A 24,800-nucleotide genomic window follows, 5' to 3' on the forward strand; every position below is an offset into this window, starting at 1 on the left:
GAAGCCAGCCGATTACTGGTTGCTTTAGTAAAAGTATCATCAGCTCTTGACAAAGACAGTTTGAAACAGCAAATATCAAATGGGTGTCGGGTTAGGGTTATTGGTAGAGCATCCCCGCGTGAAACCATAGATTTTCCATGAATTCCTAGAGCATTCTTGGGCGACATGTCTGGCAGACTTGTCGATCAGGCTGCCAAACTGGAACCCAATTTCAGTGACTTCTAACACAGACTCAAGGTTCAGAACTTCTAGTAGAATCAACAGGTTCTCAGCCTGATAACTGAAGAAGACCAGTATTGAAACGTCTTACGAAGGCTGTAAGGATTTCCTGGTCCTTCCTAACTGAAAGAATTTCAGAACTTTTCATGGACTGTATTGTGGATTATGAACTTTATTTCCTGAAGGAAGGAATTGTTGAAGATTCCGAATCCCTCCATTGGAAACAATGGAAGCAACTGATTTGTAACGAACTGCAATTGCAAATTCTTTGGAGGGAAGGTATGAGATTGCATACACTGGTTTAAATTATATTAGGATTGAAGCATTTGTATTGTTTTTCAGCGGTACTGTTTGTAGCGGTGTTTTTGCTAACCTCCATGAGAAGCCTGGAGACCTCCCAAAATTACAATTCAGTCTCCAGTTGGCAGAGAGAGATCAGTTCCCATCGAGAAAATAGCTGCTGGTTTGGAAGGTGGGCACGATGCACCTTTCGGAGGTCATTAATTCATGGGGTCACCGTAAAACGGAAGCAACTTTAGGGCACTTAGCGCACACGCACACACAGAGTATGTCATTTTGCCCCCTAGAGGTCTCTCCTCTCCCCAAACCCTGCCCTCTTCAGAGTCCAACCCAGATCTTCAGGGTCCAACCCAATTCCCAACGCAGATCTGGGTTTTCCACATTACATCGCATTCTACACCGTAACCCCATTCTTATTGCTGTGTTTCTTACGTGTTATAATGATCCTCTTGCATTGCTAGATTTCCAAACGATCCCCTTACATTGCTGGATTTCCTAATCTGCCTTCGATCACAAAACAATAAAAACCCTTTAAATCCCCCCTCCCCCCCTGACAAAAACCTATAACAGCACATCTATACCATTATCTTAGGATCAGATTCAGGCAGGCGAAGTTCAAGAAGTAGCTACGACAAGACAATATGATCAAATATAAAAGCTGCAAAATAAACTCCCTACGCAGAGAATACATACCGGCAGAGTTCAAAAAAGCTCAGCTTATAGAACGCCTGGAATGCGCAGGGTGAACTGCCGAGGGAAGGGAAGGGAAAAGGGGGGAAACAAACAAAAAGATACACAATAAAGCCAAAATGCAATAGTAAAGGAGCGTCACTGCTTTTAGAAACACTTGTTTGAGGTAGTTGTCGGAATACACGTTCTCCCTCTCTCTTTTCAAAATATGGAAATCCTGAAGTAAATAAACACAACCACAGAATTGTGGGGCTGCACATAAACTGCTTTGAGACTACTGTCTCTTAGCAGTCTCCCCAGGCAGTGATTTTTCATGCACCAGGCAAACAGAGCACCACACCTCCCACTGCCTTCCCCCTTCCATTGCAGTCCCTCCCCCGGTTTGGAGGCCCTCCCGCCAGCTTCAGGGTCATCAGAAAGCCGGGGGGGGGGGGAATTTCTGCTGGGAACCCTATTATTCCCTATGGAGACTTACTCCCATAGGAAATAACGGAGAATTGATCCGTGGGTATTTGGGGCTGTGGGGGGGCTGTTGTTTGAGGTAGACATGCCAATTTTTCAGTATAGCATCCAGTCCCTCTCCCCGAAATACCTCCCAAGTTTGAAAAAGATTGGACCAGGGGGTCCAATTCTATGAGCTCCCAAAGAAGGTGCCCTATCCTTCATTATTTCCTATAGAAGGAAGGCATTTTAAAAGGTGTGTGGTCCCTTTCAATGTGATGGCCAGAGCTCCCTTTGGAGTTCAATTAGCTTGTTGCTCCTGGCTTCACCCCCAATGTCTCTTGGCTCCACCCCCAGCGTCTCCTGGCTCCATCCCCAAAGTCCCCAGATATTTCTTGAATTGGACTTGGCAGCCCTGTTCTAAACACCCCCTGCAAAGGAAGCGGTCAAGGACTCCACCCAGTAGCTCCTCCCTCAGTCTGGCTGGAACCTCCTTTTCGGGGAAATCAGCTGAGAGGAAAGAAACGGCCTTTTCTTCTGCCGACACCAGAGGGCGCCCGTGCACCACTCTGGTAAACGGTGACGTTTTTGTGGTTTTGCCTGTATTTGCATTTGTGGAACTCTGACGATAAGAGGGTTGCCAATCCCCAGGTGAGGGCAGGGGATCCCCTGGTTTGGAGGCCCTCCCTCCACTTCAGCGTCATCAGAAAGCAGAGGGGGAAGGGAAATGTCTGCTGGGCACTCCATTATTCCCTATGGAGACCGATTCCCCTAGGGAATAATGGAGAATTGATCTGCAGGTATCGGGGGCTCTGGGGGGCTGTTTTTTGAGGTAGAGGCACCAAATTTTCAGCACAGCATCCAGTGCCTCTCCCCAACCCCCCCCCCCCCCCCAAGTTTTAAAAGGGTTGGACCTGGAGGCCCAATTCTATGAGTTCCCAAAGAAGGTGCCCCTATCCTTCATTATTTCCAATGGAGGGATTTAAAAGGTGTGGGGTCCCTTTACATGTGATGGCCAGAACTCCCTTTGGAGATCAATTGTGCTTATCACAACTTTGCTTCTGGCTCCACCCCCAAAGCCCCCAGATATTTCTTGAATTGGACTTGGCAACCCTACAACAAGATGAATCACTGGGGTATAAAAGAGGTGAACGCAAGAGTGCCTCGTGGCAATAACAGAGTTGTGCCCAAACTGTTTCAGAGCCCAGCTCGGAGTGCTGCTCCTTATCTGCGCAGCCTTGCAAGTTCTTGGCCCCCACCCGTCCACATGGGAATAAGGACAGGCTGATAATAATGCAAGACCTAGCAACCTCAAATGGTTCTGCTGGCCTGGCTCTCCTGCATGCGTGCCCCTGGTCTAGATTTCAAACCTGACCATTATTCAGAATCGCATGAAGAGGTTAAGGCTCTTTAAGCTCGGAGAAACGACGGCTGAAGGGTGTGACATGAGAGAGGTTTACAAAATTTTGCCTGGGATAGAGAAGGCAGAGAGAGAGAAGTCCCTTCCTCCCTTTCTCACAAGACGAGAACTTGTGGGCACTCAACGAAAAGAATGAGCGATAGGCTTCAGAGACAAACAGGAAATATTTCTTCAGCACACTGAAAGAGTCATTAACATGTGGAATTCCCCCTTACAGGAAGTGGCAGTGGCTACAAGGGAGCTTCGAGGGAGGCCTGAAGAACCGCCTGGAGCAGCTTCGAGGGAGGCCCGAAGAACCACCTGGAGCAGAGGTCCATCAGGGGCTCTTAGCCACAAAGTCTACATGGAACAGTGATGGTCAGCCAATCAGAGACCGTGGAACTCACCTGGATGGGTGGGACGGAGGCAGCCTCAGTATAAAAAGAGGGAGGGAAATGTTCTCCCCTCAGAGTGGAGATTTGGTAGCTCCTTATGAGCATCAGTTTAGCCAGGATTTTTATTTGGCTTTGAGTTAAGATCTGGGGTTTATTTCCCTGCAGCCACTGTGGCCGGACCTGCCTGTCCCGCATTGGTCTTGTCAGCCACCAGCGAGCCTGCAGCGGACGTGGACTATTGCACCCTTCTTGAATCTTCGTTCGCGAAGCCAAGCCGAGAGAGAGGGGTTTATTTAGTGAAGAAAGCTTGTTTGTAACCAGACACCAAGTCTCAGTGTTTTTAAAACTGGCAACAGCTCCAATCACGGCTCAAGGCGTACATAAGAAGATATTGTAAATATTGAAGGAGGAGTGCTTTCCAATTGGAGTGTTGTAAATTTTTGTGGGAGTTGTCTGCACTGAGGAAAAGAATGTAGAGTGCACCTTTGGTGGAAGAAAACTTCGAAGCAGAATATTTAGTCCGCCTCCTGTACATCGGAACTCTACTTTATTTTGAAATATGAAGAATGTATCTAATATGTAATGCATGAATAATGTGACCTATAGTTCACTATAAAATAACATAACTTGTAATATTGTCTAGTAATTTTGTCACTACAACCTTGGTAGGTTGTTTTCGGTACATCTTCAGAGGGCAGGCAGGTCCCACCATTAAAAAGTGAAGGACGAAAAGACCTCTCTGGAGCGGGCCTTTGGGTGACCTTCCCCTGATGCACCAACCCAGCCAGCTCCTGGCTCTCCAGCAAGGCAGCCCCAGGGGCCGCTTCCCTTCCCTGATGGCAGAGGCTAGGCTGAGTCAACCTGGAGCCGGCTACCTGAACCCAGCTTCCTCCAGGATTGAACTCAGGTCATGAGCAGAGGGCTCCGACTGCAGTACTGCAGCTTTACCACTCTGCACAGAGGTGTAAAGGTAAAGGTAGTCCCCTGTGCAAGCACCAGTCACGGGAGGATGGAAGGCTGAGCCAACCTGGAGCCGGCTACCTGAACCAGCTTTCGCTGGGATCGAACTCAGGTGGTGAGCAGAGGGCTTCGACTGCAGCTTTACCACTCTGAGCCACGGTGCTCTCCTCCTCCTCCTCCTCCTCCTGCAGCGCCCCCAAATATCTCTAGACCCGCCCCGCGCCCCCAGCAGAGTCACAAGGGGGGGGGGGGGGACTTCCAAGCCAAGTCCGACACCGACTTTCTCTTCTCCTTTCCCAGGAAAGCAGCTCAAGCTGCCGGCGAAGGCTCTGCCCAGCGACTCGTGACGCTTTCTGGGCTCCTCTCCGATTGGAAAGAAATTCCTCCACGGCCAATCATGGCTCTCGTCCCGCGTTCTCTCCGTCGCGCTGGGTGGAAAGTGCGTTGCAAGCAGCAGGTGCGGGAGAGGGGAGTTCTCGCTCCGGATCAAGATGGGGCCGTTGTCCCCGGGGGAGGTCCTGCTCCGGTGGGACGTCGCCCTCCTGCTGCTGGCGGTGGGAGGCTCCGGTGAGTCCCTCCAGGGGTGCAAAGCTCCCCTGTGTTGCGGGGAGGGAGAGGGCAGAATTCTCATTCCGGGTCCGGATGAAGGGACTCGTCTTCGGGGACTGGGGAGGGAGTTGGGGGTCTGCATCCATCTAGAGCTCCTTGCAGAATCCCTTTGTGTTGCATTCGCGGGTTTGGAAGCGCTTCGGGGCAGGGGCCGCGTCGCTTTGCCGCTTTCTACAGAGCTCTGCTCAGAAAACCAAGCCCAAGAGCTGAGAGCGCGAGAAGCAAGAGTGACGGAGGGAGGAGTCTTCTGGCCCCACTGACTGGGGTCCCCGCAGAAGTTACCCACGTCGAGGGCTCGCAGCCCCGGGGTGGGACATACCTGGAGATTTTGGGGGGCTTGTGGAGCCTGGGTTGGGAAGGGGAGGGACCTCAGCAGGGTCCCAAGGCGTAAGACTCCGCCTTCCAAAGTAGCCATTTTCTTTCTCTGTGTTTTCAGAGGTCACTTATAGCAGGAGTTCTAACCTCGTGGTTAGTGAAAACAACGGACTGTCTGTAGTGTGGAAAACACGAATAATAAAAAAAACAAAGCACCACTCCAGGCACAGGAATATAATGATAATTTAGTAGTAGCCAGTCATATGCAACAAAAATATACAGATTCGAAATGCTCAGTGGTAGAGCATCTGCTTGGTAAGCAGAAGGTCCCAGGTTCAATCCCCAGCATCTCCAACTAAAAAGGGTCCAGGCAAGAAGGTGTGAAGAACCTCAGCTTGAGACCTTGGAGAGCCGCTGCCAGTCTGAGTAGACAAGACTGACTTTGATGGACCAAGGTCTGATTCAGTAGAAGGCAGCTTCATGTGTTCATCTTGGAACTGTCAAGCATGCATATTTTTATGTGCCATGAAGGCCCACAAGACACAAAGCAGAACACCACTCTGACCTGCTCCCTCCCACCTTTACAACTAAAGGGTGCATAATAAATCCATCTGGCCCAAGAATGTTTAGGTTAGCCTTGCAGTAACGGTGTAATGTGCCTCTCCCCAAGATTCACACAGCCAGGTCTTATCTGCTCTCAGAGAAAGCTTGATTATTGAGAAATATCGATGCTTGACAGGAACTTCTGTAGCCATCTAAAGCCTTTTATTTGAACCCCCCCCCCCCCCCAAATGGCCAGCTTGCAGAGGCTTTTGTCAGGATGGATGGGGTGGGGTAGGGAAGCTTCAGGCCATGAACTTTTGGGTTCTTGGCCAACATCCTGGGTAGAATGGGTGCTCTGCAGGCTTTGTGGGTGTGGCCGGTGTGTGCCTCAGGGTGAGAGGAGAAAGAAGCAAAAAAGAGAGAAGTCCTGCCATTGAAAGGAAAGGTCCCCCATGCAAGCAGCAGTCGTTTCCGACTCTTGGGTGACGTTGCTTTCACAACGTTTTCACGGCAGACCTTTTTACGGGGTGGTTTGCCATTGCCTTCCCCAGTCTTTCACACTTCCTCCCCCCCAGCAAGCTGGGGACTCATTTGACCGACCACAGAAGGATGGAAGGCTGAGTCAACCTGGAGCCGGCTACCTGAAAACCCAGCTACCGCCAGGGATCAAACTGAGGTCATGAGCAGAGCTTAGGACTGCAGTACTGCATCTTTAACCCTCTGCGCCACAGGGCATTGAAAACATCACAATAAAGGAGATGACAACCGTTCCCTGGCTTTGTTGTGGGCCTGTTATGTCTGTGGACTCAAGGGAGAACTGAATGGGGTGTACCTGCCTGGCTCATTGGAGCCAGACGGCCAGAGCTTGGAAACTTGGGAGCAATGGTCAAGAAAACCTCAATTTTCTCCATTGGCTGAGGCTCCTCCCTTGAGGAGGAAGGGGGGAGGGAAAGTTTGCTTTGCTCTCTCAATTGCACAGCAGAGCTACTGAGCCAAGCCTCTCTTCCTTCTATTGGCCAGCGCTCCTCCCCCTCCTCGTCCGCTGGGGAAGGAAGGAAAAAGCCAGAGTTTCCTTTGCCCAATCCCCTGGATTGCATGGGAGAGATATAAAGAAAGCATCTTTAATTTAAGACCGATGAGTGTTTATATTTTAAGTATGTTTTATTTTAAGGGGTTTTTTTTAAACTCTTTGGTTGTGTTTTTGTGCTTTATAAAGTTTATCTCTCTGCTACCTGGCATGACATTTTATGACACACACGGCCCGGCACAACAAGGTCTCATTTATGTCAGGTCCGGTCCTCATAGCAAATGAGTTTGACACCCCTGCTCTAGTCCAAACTCTGAAATCAGTAGACTGAAATCAATAGCAAAGCAGCTAGTTTTTGTTTCAGAATGACTCCATTCTGATACCAGCTCTTCAGAGTTTTGGGAAATTCCTGGGTGGAGCCTGAGGGGGGCAGAGGGAGGGGGAGGAGCTCAGGGGTAATAGAATGCTATAGACTCCGCCCCCCAAAGGAGCCATTTTCTCCAGGGAACTGATCTCTAGAGAGACGTGGTGCTTCTGGGAGATGCCCAGGTCCCGCCTGGAAGTAGGTGAACCTAGACAGCTTCTGGTCTTCCCTTGTTGTTCACTCCGCTTCTCTTGTTGCTCCTCAGGCTCTCCGATCTCCTCTCCCCATTCCTCAATGTCCCTGGCCCCGTTATGTTTCCAGAGAGCCAGTTTGGCACAGTGGTTAAGTGTGCAGACTCTTATCTCAGAGAACCAGGTTTGATTCCCCACTCCTCCACTTGCACCTGCTGGAATGGCCTTGGGTTAGCCATGGCTTTCGTAGGAGTTGTCCATGAAAAGGCAGCTTCTCTGAGAGTTCTCTCAGCCCCATCTACCTCACAGGGTGTCTGTTGTGGGGGGTGGGGGGGAGGTAGAGGAGATTGTGACTGCTCTGAGACTCTGAGTATAAGGCGGGATATGAATCCAATTTCTTTTTCTTCCCTCCACCCCCACTTAGCCTGGTCTCTGAATAGGGGTGTGTGTGGGGGGGGTCTTGGGGAGCCCTTCCTCACCGACAGCCCCCTTAACTCTGCCCCCCTTTGTCCCAGGCTACTCCCCCCCTTGAACTATTTGTGCATGAGGATGTCTGAGCCTGGATTTCTGAACGAGTGGGAGTCTGGGTGACAGTCCCTTTAACTCTGCCCCCTTTTCTCTTTGTCTCTCTCTCTCTTCCCAGGCTCTTCCTCCTCCTTCCACTCCCTGCGCTACTTTGAAATGGGGGTGTCTGAGCCCACTGAGGGGCTGCCCCAGTTCATCGCTGTGGGCTACGTGGACGACCAGCCCATCAGTCGCTATGATGGCATCACGAGGCGGAATGTGCCTCGAGTCCCCTGGATGGAGAAGGTGGAGGATGACGAGGCCAGCCACTGGGAAAGGACTACCCAGATATTGTGGAGTACAGAATATGTCTTCAGAACTAGCTTGGAGATCCTGCGGGGCCGCTACAACCAGAGCCGTGAAGGTGAGCGGAGGGTGGGGGGGGGAGAAGCAGCCTTCGCCTCCCCCGACCCTCCCCAAGGCAAGAGAAAGGGAGGGGCTGCACCTCAGGGGGAGGAAGAAGGAGCCCCCTTCACCTTTGTGCTTCACATTATTCAAACTCTTAACTCCCCCTCCTCCCACACACACACTGGATACCAGTTAGAGCAGATATGTAGGGAGGGGAGTGGGGCAAATAAACCTCCCCTTGGCTTGAGAGGTGGAGATCAAAGATACATTGGCTGTCCTGGTGGGCACCGCTGGGGTATGGTGGGGCTCCCCCTCCCCCACACACATAGAAGAGAAGAATCTAAAAAAAGAAAAAGAAGGTAAAGGTAGTCCCCTGTGCAAGCACCAGTTGTTTCTGACTCTGGGGTGACGTTGTTTTCACGGCAGACTTTTTACGAGGTGGTTTGCCATTGCCTTCCCCAGCCGTCTACACTTTCCCCCCAGCAAGCTGGGGACTCATTTGACTGACCTTGGAAGGCTGAGTCAATCTGGAGCGGGCGACCTGAACCCAGCTTCCGCCGGGATCGAACTCAGGTTGTGAGCAGAGGGCTCCGACTGCAGCACTGCAGCTTTACCACTCTGCGCCACGGGGCTCTTAGAGAAGAATCTAGGAAAGCACAATTCCCGTATCCTGCAGTTTGGTGGCTGTTTTCTGGAGGGGGAGGGGCTGTGGCATCCCCACAACTTGGGAAGGGGGTGGGGCAGTCCGCTCCCCCATTTCTTCTACGGGTGCTGCTGCCCGAGGGAAGAAAGGAGGGCTTGGAGGGCAGCTTTTCCTTGGAGAGGAGCTCCCTTTTTTGTGGCCTCCATCCTTAACGTGACATCTCCCCCCCCTCCACACTCCCCGTATCTCCGCTGCAAAAGAGGGGTCTGCCTGAGCACTACTTTGGGGGCAGCCCCCACCATGGGAGAAATGCAAATTCTGTAGAAGAAGCAGATCCAGTAGACAGCCGTCTTCCCTCCCCCCACTACCCCAGAAGCCTGATTCCACCCCCTCACTGTTTCCTCAGAAAAGGCGATACCAGTGTTAGGACAACAGTAGGGCGAGGTCTCCTCTGTTACCCAAATTGGTCTAATGATTAATTAGTTGGGGAAATTAGCTAGCAAGGCAGGTAACTCAGGGATTTCCACCAAATGTGTACTAGGGTCCAGCCCTTAAGAGAACTATGAAGTAAACCAGGCTGATATTCAAGTGGTAGTGTTTTTATTGGAAAATAATAAAAGAGGAAAAACACACTAGGGTACAAATGTACACTAGGGTCCAGCCCTTAAGAGAACTCTGAAGTAAACCAGGCTGATGTTCAAGTGGTAGTGTCTTTATTGGAAAATAATAAAAGAGCGAAAAACACTCAAAGAACGAAGCATGCTGAAAAACGCACATAGAAAAGCTGCTTAAGAAGAAATAAAGATAGCGGAGGAGGGAAGAAATTGTGGTTTAGGATGGGCACCATTTACCAGTCTGGTAGATTCAGGTCAGCAGAGGAGAGAAATGACCAGCTCTTCTTTAAAACAGAGCGTCTCATACTCAATAGTGTGTGTGTGTGTGTGTGGGAGGGGGGGGATATGATTGATGTCCAGAGCGCACGCACACACACACACACACACACACAAACACACAAAATGAAGATGTGGTCTTCTAATTATAGGGGAAATATTCCCTGAGGCACCGTTACAGGTTTGTCCCAGGAACCAGTGGCTTGAAGGGTTTACGAGAGTTACTGATATGCGAACGAGCAGGGTTGTGGGGGTTTTTTTGCTAGATTTGACTATTAGGTCACACCCCCACGCCAGACACCAATCCAGCTGGAACTGCATCCCTGTGCTTTCTTGCTCAATCCCGCCCCCACCCCGCTGCTAATGAGAAAATGTGCAAGGGAGGGATGCAGGATATGCTCAAAAGTTCACCTGTCGCCCGATGGTTTTTTGTTCTAGGAAGCAGGTCCCTGTGAGGGGAAGGGGCAAAAACCTCCCATGGGGAGTGGGGAGCAGAGAGGCACCGACGAGAGGGGCTTGCCTTTCTGCAGTCTCCCATCCCCCTTTCCTTCAAGCGGGGAAAGACCCCCACACAAAGAAACACACCCCAAATGTTCTCTTCTCCCATCTCCCGCGTGTCTCTTGCAGGGCTCCGCACCCTGCAGTGGATGTCCGGCTGCGAGGTGGGGCCGAAGGGGCAGCTCAGCAGGGGGCATTACCAGTACGCCTACGACGGGGAGGACTTCCATCGCCCTGGACAGGCAGACCCTCACCTGGACGGCCCGCGTCCCCCAGGCCCTGGAGACCAAGCGGAGGTGGGAGGGCGAGGTCCAGTGGGCCCAGCGCTTCAATGCCTACTTGGAGGAGGAGTGTGTGGAGTGGCTGCAGAGGCACCTGGGCTACAGCAAGGAGACCCTGCAGAAGACAGGTGAGGAGCTATGGGGGGGAGAGGCCATGGGGGCCGCTTCCCCCAAGCTGTGGGGCTGGGTGCTTATCTTCTGGCTGTCAAGTCTCCAAATTCAATAACGAGTCATTGTTGAAACAAAGTTGCTAGTTTATTGATAAGGATGCCCTTGGATAGGTTCAAATTGAAAGACTAAAGATCATTCAGTACAATGCCGTCATATAAGGTACACTTCAAAGGGATTCTTAAGGGAGGGGCACTATGCAGGGCACATTCACTCATTGATGTTACAATTTCTTTCTCAGGCCGACTTTGGCCTTGAGCGTCTTCTGGCTCCAACCTCCCCCGATGCCCAGCCTGAGAAGGCACAGATTATAGCTTCCCATATTCCCATTTCAAAGCGAGGCTACATAACAAAGGAAAAGGAGGGGGGTTAAGGAGAGGTTTAGCTAGCAGCATTGGGATACAGAAAGGCTTTACCCAGAAGGCTCTTTGCTTGAACCAAAGTACAGTACAGGCTTGACCAAGGTTTTACAGAGACTTGACACTGGCTTCTTGTGCAGCCCCACGTTGGGACTTGATTGCGCAGGCCGGCTGGAAACATTTTTTCTAGCTTCAAAACTCCAACCGGGGAGGCCCCCACTCCTTTCGAAGCTGGCTCACGAGCGGGATTATTTTTACCTTTGTGAGAAAGGAACATTTCCTAGCATGCTCTCTTGATGTTCATCATTTTGATAACAGTGTGATGCAGTGGCTAAAAAGGCCAGTGCCATTTTGGGCTGTATCAACAGAAGTATAGTGTCCAGATCATGTGACGCTTTACTCTGCTCTGGGAAGACCTCACCTGGAGTATTGCGTTCAGTTTTGGGCACCACGTTTTAAGAAAGATATAAACATGCTGGAACGGGTCCAGAGGAGGGCGACGAAGATGGTGAGGGGTCTGGAGACCAAGTCTTATGAGGAAAGGTTGAAGGAGCTGGGCATGTTTAGCCTGGAGAGGAGGCAGCTGAGAGGTGATAGGATCACCATCTTCAAGTACTTGAAGGGCTGTCATATAGAGGATGGGGTGGGATTGTTTTCAGTGGCCCCAGAAAGTAGGACCAGAACCAGTGAGTTGAAATTAAATCAAAAATGTTTCTGGCTCAAAATCAGGAAGAACTTCTTGACCGTTAGAGCGATTCCTCAGTGGAACAGGCTTCCTCGGGAGGTGGTGAGCTCTCCTTCCTTGGAGGTTTTTCAGCAGCGGCTAGATGGCCATCTGACAGCAATGAAGATCCTGTGAATTTAGGGGGAGGTGTTTGTGAGTTTCCTGCATTGTGCAGGGGGTTGGACTAGATGACCCTGGAGGTCCCTTCCAACTCTAGGATTCTGTGACTCTATAAAGAGAGTAAGCTCCTTTTCTACTTTGGGGAACTGGTTTTACAGCCTTTGCAAGTCTAATGAGTGGGAGGCAAGCCCCACAGTAAGCAGAGCTCTCCCCACTTGTTGTGCTTGTGGCCCCTCATCGTGCCCTCCAAGGCCCTGTTCAAAAAAATGTTCCAAATGTGGAACAAAAATGACACAGAGCAACAAGCACGAGCTCTGCCTCCCGGGTCCAGGAGAGGCCCGTAATGGGGGTGCTTGTCCAAATTGCTTTACCGCAAAGACTTGATTGGACAGGGCCTCTAGTCTTTTCCTCTTTCTTTCTTGCTCTCGATTAGGAGTGTCAAACATGCAGCCTGGGCACCGAATTGAGGCCCCCAGAGGGCTCCTATCAGGCCCCCGAGCAATGAGCTGTCATCTGCTTCCTTCTCCCTCTCTTGCTTCCTTCTGCATCACAGCGTGCTTTGCAAGGCTCGCTCAATCACACAGGAGCTACAGAGCAAATCCTCTGTTTTCTCCATTGGATGAGACTCCTGTCTTGGGGAGGGAGAGTTTGCTTTGCCAGGCTCTCTCAATCCCACAGCAGAACTACTGAGCCAGGCCTCTCTTCATTCTATTGGCTGAGGCTCCTCCCCCTCCTGGTCCCCTGAAGAAGGAAGGAAAGAGCCAGAACTTCCTTTGTCCAGTTCCCTGGATCCCATGGGAGAGATACAAAGAAAACACCTTTAAGACCAACAAGTGCTAATATTTCAATCATGTTTTACTGTAAGTTTTTTTTAAAATCTTTGTGTTTGTCTGTGTTATTTGTATAGTTTATATCTCTGCTACCTGGCATTACATTTTATGACATACATGGCCCATCCCGACAAGGTCTCTTTTATGTCGGATCCGGCCCTCATAACAAATGAGTTCGACACCCTTGCTGTAGATTGGAAGTTGTGCTGTGGGAGAAGGCTTTGCCTTCCTCAGTTCCTTTCAGAGGGATTCTGACTTCAGGATCGACTGCCTTGCTAAAGAGAATATTAAAGATCACTTTGGGGGGGGGGGGGAACCCTGAAATGTGCGTTAAGGGAGGCCATTTGCACCCAACTCAGAAGGGATTCATGAGGCCAGTCTCAGAACCACAATATAATTTCCAAGAATAGGCTGGAGAACCCACTTCTGTGGATTATTTCATCTCTTGGAGATGCTGCAGGCTTGGTGCATCCAATCTGGCATGGGTCTGATGACCACATGTGGTCCCTTCAAGGCCAGTCTCAATCTGTCATCTCAAGAGATGCAGGGTGTGTTAACACAGGATGACGTTGCCCTTTCTGCAGAGGCCCCAATGACGAGGGTGGCACGCAAGAAGGGCCACGATGGCCAGGAGACCCTCTTCTGCCAGCTCTACGGCTTCTACCCCAAGGAGATCGAGGTCACCTGGATGAAGGACGGGGAGGACCAGAGGCAGGAGACCCTGACGGGGGGTGTGGTCCCCAACTCGGACGGGACCTACCACACCTGGCTCAGCATCGAGGTGGACCCCAAGGAGAGGGACCGCTACCGGTGCCGGGTGGGGCACGACAGCCTGCCGGAGCCCCTGGACTTGGCCTGGGAGGACCCAGGTGAGAGACTGTGGGGGGGAAGGCCTTTTTCCATGGGGGTGGGGGCTAGCCAATCAGGAAGGAATCTATGTGAGGAAGTGGGGGAACTCCATAAAAATTGCCCTGCCAGGTTACAGTTGAGAGCAGCATTTCCCAGCAGGTCTCTGGATGTGTTAAAGGGGCCAGCTGAGGGGGGGAAAGTCCAGGGGGAGTGTGGTCCAGGAGCAGGGGTCCAGGAGAGGGGTCCAGGAGCAGCTGAAAGGCCCTCAGGTTCCGTCTGAGGGCGGGGGGGGGGGGGTCGAATTCCATTTGTAGCCAGCAAAAGCATCCAGAGACCAGGCTGGAAGGCCAAATGAATTCTCTCTCTCTCTCCCCCACCCCCCTCTCTCAAAAAGCAGCTATGAGTTAATGAAGGGAAGGGCTTCACGTCTACACATAGCAAAAGAAGGGCAAGTCATCTTGAATTAAATAGCGGGTTCCTTTGCTGCTGCTGGTCTAGTCTCTGTATTTGGTGGTTTCAATTAAAGTTGCAACAAGAGTCAGAGTGGAGTGATGCTCCGGCAAGTTGATCCTAGTCACTCCAGGTAAAACTACTTAACAATGTCCTGTTAGAGATCTTTCGCCCTCCTTTTCGTCCTCAGCATCCAACATGAAGCTCATTCCGTACATCCTTGTTCTTCTGGCTTCTGCTGCCTTCATGGGGGCTGGGCTCGTCTGCATGAGTAAGTAAATAGAGATGCCTTGGCTGGGCTGTGTGTGTGTGTGTGTGTGATTCTTGTGGTGGAAAGTACTTCCAGCTGGCCTTTCTTTCTCCAGGAGGGACGCCCCACTCCAAGGCAGCTTCTCAGAAAAGTCATCCTAAAGAGATGGACACTAAAATCACACATCCAAGACGTCAAAAGTGGGACAGGTGGCAGGCCAGAGGTGCCTCAGGCAGAGGGGAGGCGAGGGGAAGGAGGGCTCAAGCCTCTGGTCTCCCCCAACCCTCCCTGGGACTCTCTTTGCCCTGAAGGTCCTCTAGTCCACCCCTCCATGTGCTGGAGGCAGCGGGGGGGGGCACCACACATCAGAGTGAAATAACCCTCTCCTGGCGATCCTCCAACAGAATCCCAATTCAAGGGTGCTGGAAGGGAAGTGGGGTCATCTTGTCTTCTGGCTGGACTTTCGCCCAGAACTTAAGCCCACTGGGAGTCCTACTGACTTAGAATCCTAGAATCACAGCATTGGAAGGGACCTCCAGGGACATCTAGTCCAACCCCCTGCACAATGCAGGAAACTCACAAACACCTCCCCCTAAATTCACAAGATCTTCACTGCTGTCAGATGGCCATCTAGCCTCTGTTGGAAAACCTCCAAGGAAGGAGGGCTTCAGGGGGATGCCTCTTGCATAAATGGTTTTCTCATTTCCAAGAGCAATTTCTCCTCAGTGCCAGGCCTGCCTGCTCCCCTCCTTCTTCTTGGGCATCTCTCTCTCCACAGGGTCAGATTTCTTTCTGGGGGGGGGGGGGCGTCCAGTTGTGGCTCCTTCTGCTCTGATACTTGGGGGGGTGGGGGGTATTTCTCTACTCCTCCCCAGTGGTTGAAGGAGAGGCCTCCCCATTCTCTCTAGGGGAACCTTTTGGGGGTCGGAGGAGCATCTGCCAGGGTGGGGAGGGGTGGGCTGAGAACCCGAGAGGCCGGCTTCACTGCACGGGGTGTGTGGATGGATGGCCTCGGAGTGTCCCTTCTGGCTGTGACTTCCCGCTTCTCTCTCTGCAGCTAAAAGGCAGCAAGGGGTTGGCTACAGTCCAGCAGCAGGTGAGTGAGGCCCCTTCCTCTCTGGGATGCGACAAGAGCGGAGGAGGGGGGTTGGGGGCGGGGTCCAGGAGCAGCTGAAAGGCCCCCAGGTGCCTTCTGAGCAGTGGATGAAAAGGCCTGGGAAGGGTTGGGGGGTGGTTGTCTCATTCCACTTGTCACCAGACCCAAGCAGAAGGGTCCAAGGGAAGGCAGGCTCTGAGGACGGAGCAAGCATGCCCCACCCCCACTTTCTCCTTCCCGGATCTGTGCCCAGATCCGAGAAGGGGGTGGGGCGGCCTTGCTGCTGCCTCCTCTCCCCTGCATCTGTGCGGGGGGGGGGCCCTCAAGGGCCCACTGGTCAGCTGATCAGCAGAGCCTTTGTTGCTTCTCCCCATCCTCTAGGTGGTGCCCTCCGGGCAGCCCCGCAACCGGCCCTGTTAAATAGCAGGGTTCCTTTTCTGCTGTTCTGGTCTAGTTCACTCGTCTCTGCGTTTGGTGGCTTCAATTAAAGTTGGAATAAGGCGTGTGTGTGTGGGGGGGGGGTTCTAGCTGTGACTTCTTCTACTCTGATACGGGGGTGGGTTGTTTCTCTGTTCCTCGCCACGAGTAGCTACAGGAACCTTTTGGAAGTTGGTTAAAAAGGGATTGGAGGAGTGTCTGCCAGGGGTGGGGTGGGGGGTTGAAAACCTAGGAAGTTAGCTTCACTGCACAGGGGTGTGTGGATGGATGGCCCCCCGGGGCAACCTTCCTATCTCTGACTTCCTGGTTCTGTCTCTGCAGGAGCATGGAATACGAAGCCCTACAGTCTCACGTGAGTTTTGTTTCTTCCTCTCTGTGGTGTTCCTTCAACATAGAAAGTGGAGGCAAGGAGCAGGGTCTGTTGAAGGAGATGAAGGGACTGCCTCCGTCCTTCTACAGCCAGGTGGCTTCAGAGTTAGAGACTCACCTGATCCAAGCGGAGCCTCTGAAACCGGGGGTGGGGGTAGGAATATGAGATTTCTTTATCCTGGCTCTCCACAAAATGCCAGGTGGCCTCCAGGAAGAAGATCTCAGAGGTCCAAGTGAGAGGAGGAATCGTGTGGGGCAGGCAAGGAGGCCGAGGGTTGGGAAGATGCAGAAAGAAGGGCTGGGGGGCTGGGGAAACAAGGGACTGGAATTCAGGGGAGGGGACTGAAGGGAGACAGAGACGGGCAAGGCATGGATTGGAGGCAGTGGGAATTGTGGGGAATCTACCTCAGGGCTGAGGAACAGGCTATGGGATTTTCGCAGGCAGGAGCGGAGAGGAAGAGGGCGAGGCTGTTGGACAAGGGGCTTACAAAAGAAAAGAGGACATTGTGGAGTTCTGTGCACACTCCAATCAGAAGGACCTCTGGCTGCACCTCCCAAGTAAACCAGTTCTTCTGCAGGAACCTCTGCCCATTTCTTTGTTCACTTGAAACTGCCTTCTACTGGATCAGGCCCTTGGAGTCCATCAAAGTCAGGCTTGCCTACTCAGACTGGCAACATCTCTCAGGGACTTTCACATCACCCACCATCTGATCCTGAATGGGGGGTGAGCTGGGGGTTGAACCTGGGACCTTCTGCCTGCCAAGTACCCCCCTCTCTGCTTCTGATGCATGTTGAGAGTTCCATGGTGGCTTTACTTGAGGCTCTCATTTTGCTTCTTTTCTAGTTTCTGTACCTGCATAAGAAGAGGAGCTACTCAAGAGTACAGAAGTGGCGAGCCCATCGTTATTTATTTAATTTGATATGAATGAGCTGTGATGTAGTGCAAATTCTCTACCAAGAGACCACCCTACAGTAGCTACTGATCTTATATTCCTTCTGACGAATTACTGCAAGACGAACAGATTCCACTGAAGGGGCCTTGTTTGTCGTGCCAACCGGTGGACAGCCCCCAGAAAAAAAAACAGATAGTGTTCTGTGTTTGTCGCTAAGAGCACAGTCTCACAGATGTACTATGTGAATATAACAACAAACATACAACAAAATACAACAGTATAAATACAAGGTTACAACAAGTCCATATAGTGCAGACACGTACGAAACAAAACCTCTCATACAACCACAAGATTAATGAGTAGAATAATGGACAATTCAGTTTTTTTCTGGCGTTTCTGCTATTATGTCCCGTGTAGATCATCTGGAGCGATGGTCTCCAATAAAGAAAAACTTCCTATAGATGCGTTCCATCCTCAAAGCTCGTGTTGAAACCAGTTGTTATTGACCACATTAAAAGGATCACCAGCTTTTAACAAAGGACTGTTCAAAACGGCAAATATTGAATGCCTTTTGGGTTAAATGACCTTTGGTTTGTCGATACTTCATGATCCTCAAGGAAGCCCAAGCATAAGGGCACTCTTATTTCAAGAGTTTTCTTGCATCTATGGACTTTATGAATTTCTACCTCACTCAAGGACAGGCCATATAGAATCGGGTTTTGGTTGGAATGGACTTTACTAATCTTTTGTAAAATCTTAGTAATTGGAGTAATAGTGTGTAAATGTTGAAGTATCATGATTTTTTGCTAACATAACAAATTTGTTAATACATTTTACAGAATTTTTGTTTTTATGGGTTCTGAATTTCTTTTCACTTGTCTGTGAGCATGATCCCAGACTGTTTATAGCTTATACTCTGTTAATGTGAATAATAATGGGCCTGGTGTTACGAATGAGTTTCTCGGCCTGGCTGGGACCTTAGCATCTTCAACATCTTTCCACCAATACTCCCTCTAAGCTGCGGAGTCCTGTGAGCAGAAATTCTACTTTGTGAGCTACTGGTGTTAAAGTTGTGAGCAACTGCATAAATTAGCTTGCTCTTGGGCTATTTTTCCTGAGCGAAGACAAATTGTTTGAGCCGGAGGTTAAGAAACTGAGCTAGCTCACAGTAACTCAGCTTAGAGGGAACACTGCTTTCCACTGACATCTGCAGTGAGAGATCTTGATAAATAGCAACAATTTAAATCTGACTCATTGCAGAGTGGAAATTTTATGGTATTGATATGTATATGAAGAAAAAGAAACAAAATGGTGCAGAAGAAAATGAAAATAGTTACACAACCCCTAGGCATTTTGCATGTAGCTATGTTAGGGGGAATCTAAATAAATAAGAACAAATGAAATACATGCAGGCTTTGAATTCAGCAGGAGCTTAGCGGAGCACAGCTCCCGAACCTTTCTGAGGGTTCCCCCCCCTCCTCCCCACCTCCCTGCCTTGTCCATTGAATAGCAGGTGCAGCTGCATAACAATCCCTGGATGAGCTCCACCGCCTATTTTTCTACAGAATGACCCCTGAATACATGTAATACTTAATTTAAAAATTCAGATTCATTTTTCAGCATTTGACATTTCCTTAGGCAGTTTTGCTTTCTGAGTGCTAATACACAAGATTTTGCTACTACATAAGATACACATTTCTGACTATTGTCTAAAAGGTATAGCCAAAGAATTTCAGGACTGAAGTCAATGTAATACTGTCATGGCTTAAATCTGGAGAGTAGTGGAGTAATCCTTTGGAATCGTTTTTCTTGATAATATTCACAGTGTAAGAGTATATACGCAATAGACTCAACCACATTGTTCTGCTGTTACCTGCAGAATTAACAAACCTGGTACTTTGTACATAAATGTAAGTATTCTGTACATAAATGTAACTATTTTGAGGAAGACATTACAATATATATTTATTATTATTATTATTATTATTATTATTGTTATTATTATTATATAAAAAATAGTAATTGACCAAATGTTACCAGACTCTGCTGAAGTCTGGGTGCTTATTATAAAACTCTGATAAGGATGTTACAATATGATCTTGTGTATTATTAAACATGCCGTTACAGATGTTATGAAATAACCAAACTCTTAATTAAAGAGAGGTTTTACTTCATTTTTTTGAATCTTTAAAGCAGGTTAAATTGTGCTGCATTAATGTACCTTTTAAAGTAACCCTTATGACTGCTAGAGAGCATGTATATTATAATTACAACTTTTTAGCTGAGGAAATTTAGGCTGATTTATTTGCATCATATTGTTACATCCCTATTTCTTAAATCAGTTTTTGTGTGTGTGTTTAGGACTTGTGACAACTGTGAATAACTGCTTTGTTGTTTCTTCCCTTGTACAATATTCCAACACCCTACCTGTATTTGTTCTACAGGGTTTTTTTTTCTGTTCTGCATGTTTCTGTATTGTGTGTTTGCAAAAAATAAATTTTTGAAGTATACATAGTATGGGCTTTGCAAATTGTGGAAACAGATTTACAAGATCAGCATTTACAAAAAAAAAATTACATCTATTTTTAAAAAATTACTTGAACAAGGGCAACTATGCTGCAGAGGCAGGGAGAACATCTACTGTGTAGAAAGAACTGTGGTGGGAAATGTGTCAAATCGTGCTCTTGAAAAAGCCCATCTGTATCTCTCATAAACGATATCTGAAAAGTATGAGGATACTTTATAGCTTTAACAGGTGGCTAAAGCTAACTTCTCTTGTTTTATTTGCAGCTTGACCTTTCGTAATCTGTTGGCTATATTTTGTTGAAATTGCCTTTATAAATTACATTTTGGAAAAAAATCAACTGCTCACAGGGTCAGCCCACTGCCTCCTTGAAATGCTTCTTTTGGGGAATTAGGGCAGGATAAATAGCTTCCCTGATGAAGCCTGTTGGTGAACCATGTAGGGAATTTGGGGGGAACTTTGATTGTACTAAACCTTCTGGCCATCGGCTTCACCGGATGCCCTCAAGTTCTAGTCTCTGGGGAGAGGGAGAAAAATTTATCGTGCCAACCTTCTCCACCACAGGCATAATCTGATAAACCTCTACCATGTCCCACCCCTCTTTTCTAAACCTAAAAGTCCCAGACTCTTCATCTGAAATGAAGTTCTGCTTGATGAAGAGACAGCAGCAGAGTGGATGCAAGGAAAGAACCCAGGAAGGGTCTTGTCTGGCTGGACTGACTCTTCTGCCCTCCTAGGAATTCCTGGGGGCAAAACTCCCTCTACGCTGTGGAGTCTTGTGAGCAAAAATTCTACTTTGTGAGCTCCTGGCATTAAACTTGTGAGCTCCTGCATAAACTAGTTTGCTCTGGGGCTGTTTTGCACAGAAATGTGTGAGCTGAAGGCTGAAAGAATGCGAGCGAGCTCACACTAACTCAGCTTAAAGGGACAAAGCCGGAGTCAAGTGGCACCTTTAAGACCAACAGAGTTTTATTCAGAATGTCAGCTTTTGTTTGCTAAAAGCACACCTCTTCAGACGAGGGAATAAGGCACAGTGGGCTGAAATAGATGTAGTTGGTGGGCTAAGAGGGCAAACTGGCCGGGATCACATGGTGGAACAGTGTGACAAATTATAAGGCCATTTGGTCTGGATAGCCATAAAAGGTAATAAAAGTTGCCTGCTAATTGGGGCAGCTGCAAGTCTAGGGAAATTACGCAAGGACATGTTCTTGTCGACCTAATTTACTTTTCAACATCATTCTATATTAGCATAGAGGGAACTCAGCCTGGGGTGTGTGCTAGGATTAAGGGACGTAAGGAACAGCTTGTTCCTCCTGACCCAACGTAATTTTTAAACGGTTTTCCAGTATTGGAGAGCAAAGCAGACTTCTAGCATGGGAATACATATTCTTTAAAGTGGCACTGGACCTTTTTTAGACCAACAAAAGTTTTATTCAAAGTATGAGCTTTTGTGTGCACGTACACGCCTTCAGTTATAAGCCATGGAATAAAATCTACTCAAGTCCTCCCTACAGGAAGAAAGAGGGCAGAGGGGCAGCTGTTAGGAAGGGCCAGTCAACCTAGATGGACAAGTCGAGCTGAAATAGGATCAGGTGGCCAATAGGATCAGTGAATGGAAGCCAATTAGCACGTAAATGCAAGAGCTAACAAAGAAATGTAAGAAAGAAGGTTGAGTCCAGCAGCACCCCCAAGATAACCCAAACCCGCCCCTGGGTACGTGACAGAACAGAGGCTCTGTGTGAGTACACTTCTTCACAGACATGGAAACAGATCTCCTCAAATATTGCATGCAGCTTGGGGGGGAGGGTGTATGTTAGTTGTCAGGAAGAGCTAATTAGAGTCAAGATTTATTTTATTTCTTTATTTCTGAAAATTTGTATTCTGCCCTTTCCCATAATAGGCTCAGGGGAGATTCCAGCATATCAAACAGTCAAAACCAACCATTACACCACAACGATCAATAAATAAACAGTAAAACAATCAGAGAATTCGAACATATCAAGAATTAAAACAATTAAACCGGTAACTCGGACTTCACTCAAGGCAGCGGGGATAGTGTGGACACTTAAATTCACAGCTTGGTGCCCAAAAGATGTCAACTGTATCAACTATATCGGCCCGATTTTCCTCCAGTTCAGATGGTAGTCAGCGTCAGTGTAGGGAAGCCAGTTAGATGGCATAGCAAAATAAGGACGCCCACCCGCCTCAGCCAAAGGTCTGGCGGAACAGCTCCCTCTTACAGGCCCTCTGGAATGATCTGAGAGGGCCTGAACCTCTATGGGGAGCTGATTCCACCAGGTCGGGGCCAAGGCCGAAAAAGTCTTGGCCCTGGTCAAAGCAGGGCCGGATCTACATATTTTTTTTGGGGGGGGGGCAAAATCATAAAATGGCACCCCCACTCAAAAAATGAAGGGACCCGTGGGCAATCTGACACACACACTCCATTTACACACCCTATCGGGTGTTTGTATGGTGAGGGGAAGCCTCAGCAGGGCTGGCCCTAGAGCATTTTGAGCCCTAGCCAAAACTAACTGTGTGCCCCTCTGCAGCGCCACACCAGAGAAGGGGTTTAAAGTTTAAATTCCCTTCTCTAGAGTTGTGCAGCAGTGGCGAAAGGATAGGAACCGAGAATCATAGAATCCTAGAGTTGGAAGGGACCTCCAGGGTCATCTAGTCCAACTCCCTGCACAATGCGGGAAACTCACAAATATCTCCCCCTAAATTCACATGATCTTCATTGCTGTCAGAGGGCCATCTAGCCTCTGCTTAATGACAGACAGACAGACAGACAGAGTTGGAAGGGACCTCCAGGGTCATCTAGTCCAACTCCCTGCACAATGCAGGAAACTCACAAATACCTCCCCCCTAAATTCACAGGATCTTCACCTGAACTGTAAGAGAAAAGAAAAACCGACGTTGGTTTTCCCTTCTCAGTATGGCACGCATTTCTTTCCAGGGATCTGACAGCTGTTTGCATTTCTTTAAGTGCATAAACTGTTTGGGACCTGCAGCAATGAAGGCCACAGTCCCAAGCATACATACTTGATACTAAATGCTGAGCTATGTGAAACTTACTTCTGAGTAAAGGTTCAGGACTCTCAGCTGCAATTTTAGGTCCCCTCTCCTCTAGACTCATTGAATTCAGTGGGACTTTCTTACAAGCCAGTATAAAATTTAGAGAGCTTCTCACCTTGAACAAGGAGAACTGGTAATAATATTCATAGTTTGGTTGCTGTACAGACTAACATAAGGCAAGTGTCTGCCCCAACCGAGGAGATTACAGCTTGCATTTTGGCAAAGAGGGAGAAAGGGGGAAGAGCTAAGGATTGCAAGGGACAAGTAAGCGAAAATGCAAAGTGTTTGCACCTGGAGACTCTAAAAACTGGGTCTGGATAAAAGTCGGATCTAAACGGATCTTCATGAATTCATGATTTTTACATTGAAATGAAATCAAACCACTATTATTCTGTAGATCCTGTCTTAGACTATAGGAAGAAAGAAAAGGTCCCCTGTGCAAGCACCAGTCGTTTCCAACTCTGGGGGGACGTTGCTTTCACAACATTTTCACGGCGGACTTTTGACGGGGTGGTTTGCCATTGCCTTCCCCAGTCTTTTACAAGCCGGGTACTCATTTTACCAACCTCAGAAGGATGGAGGGCTGAGTCAACCTTGAGCCAGCGACCTGAACCCAGCTTTCGGCAGAATCGAACATATGAACATATGAAGCTGCCTTCTACTGAATCAGACCCTCAAAGGTCCATCAAAGTCAGTATTGTCTACTCAGACTGGCAGCGGCTCTCCACGGTCTCAAGCTGAGGTTTTTCATGCCTATTTGCCTGGACCTTTTTTTTAGTTGGAGATGCCAGGGATTGAACCTGGAACCTTTTGCTTACCAAGCAGGTGCTCTACCACTGAGCCACCGTCCCTCCAGGTCGTGAGCAGAGAGTTCAGACTGCAATACTGCAGTACTGCTGCTTTACCACTCTGTGCCATGGGGCTGCTAGCTTAGACTATACGCAGCACCAGAAAAACCATGCCACCATGAAACTGTGGCGCCACAACAGTGGGAAAATGTTTCCAAACCACAGATCTTCATGGATCCTCATGATTTTTGCTTTGGATCCCCCCAAGCTCACCATCAGTTCTTATAGCATGTCCATGGGAAGAGTTTGCATCCCAGAAATTGTAGATCCACGGCTTTCTATGACTGAACAACAACAAAAACATCAGGAGGAGAGGATTCTGAATCAACCTCAGAAGAGGATAGTGGATCTGAACATCGTGACAGAAGCAGAGAGAGAGGTAGAGTTACAAGGAGTATGACAAGGGGTAAGGAGGATTTTCAACAGGGTCCCCCAAAGAAGGGCAGACAGAAAACACAGTGGTAAATCTGTCAAATCTCTAACATAGAATTATGTTATGTCAGCCAGTATCCTAATGCCCCTGCATAAATCGATGGTGCGGTCTCATTTGGAATACTGTGTACAATTCTGGTCACCGCACCTCAAAAAGGATATTATAGCACTGGAAAAAGTGCAGAAAAGGGCAACTAGAATGATTAAAGGGTTGGAACACTTTCCCTATGAAGAAAGGTTAAAACGCTTGGGGCTCTTTAGCTTGGAGAAACATCGACTGAAGGGTGACATGATAGAGGTTTGCAAGATTATGCATGGGACAGAGAAGGTAGAGAAAGAGGTACTTTTCTTCCTTTCTCACGATATGAGAACTCATGGGCATTCAATGAAATTGCTGAGCAGTTGGGTAGAACTGATAAAAGGAAGTCCTTCTCCACCCAAAGGGTGATTAACATGTGGAATTCACTGCCACAGGAGGTGGTGGTGGCTACAAGCATAGCCAGCTTCAAGAGGGGACTGGATAAGCATTTGGAGCAGTGGTCCATCAGTGGCTATTAGCCACAGCGTATTGTTGGAACTCTCTGTCTGGGGCAGTGATGTTCCGTATTCTTGGTGCTTGGAGGGGCACAGTGGGAGGGCTTCTAGCCCCACTGGTAGACCTCCTGATGGCACTTGGTTTTTTTGGCCACTGTGTTGGA

General features: G+C 48.9%; 1 protein-coding gene across 1 annotated transcript in view; it reads left to right on the top strand.

Moving 5' to 3' along the window:
• Positions 1-4,895: 4,895 nt before the first annotated feature.
• The window catches only part of LOC132571663 (H-2 class I histocompatibility antigen, Q9 alpha chain-like), a 52,972-nt gene continuing 33,067 nt past the window's right edge, over positions 4,896-24,800 (top strand). The window contains exon 1 of the mRNA XM_060238455.1: positions 4,896-4,971. Within this exon, the coding sequence (XP_060094438.1) occupies positions 4,896-4,971 (76 nt within the window). The remainder of the gene's footprint in view (positions 4,972-24,800) is intronic.

This window comes from Heteronotia binoei, chromosome 5 (assembly GCF_032191835.1).
Source record: "Heteronotia binoei isolate CCM8104 ecotype False Entrance Well chromosome 5, APGP_CSIRO_Hbin_v1, whole genome shotgun sequence".
Taxonomy (NCBI): domain Eukaryota; kingdom Metazoa; phylum Chordata; class Lepidosauria; order Squamata; family Gekkonidae; genus Heteronotia; species Heteronotia binoei.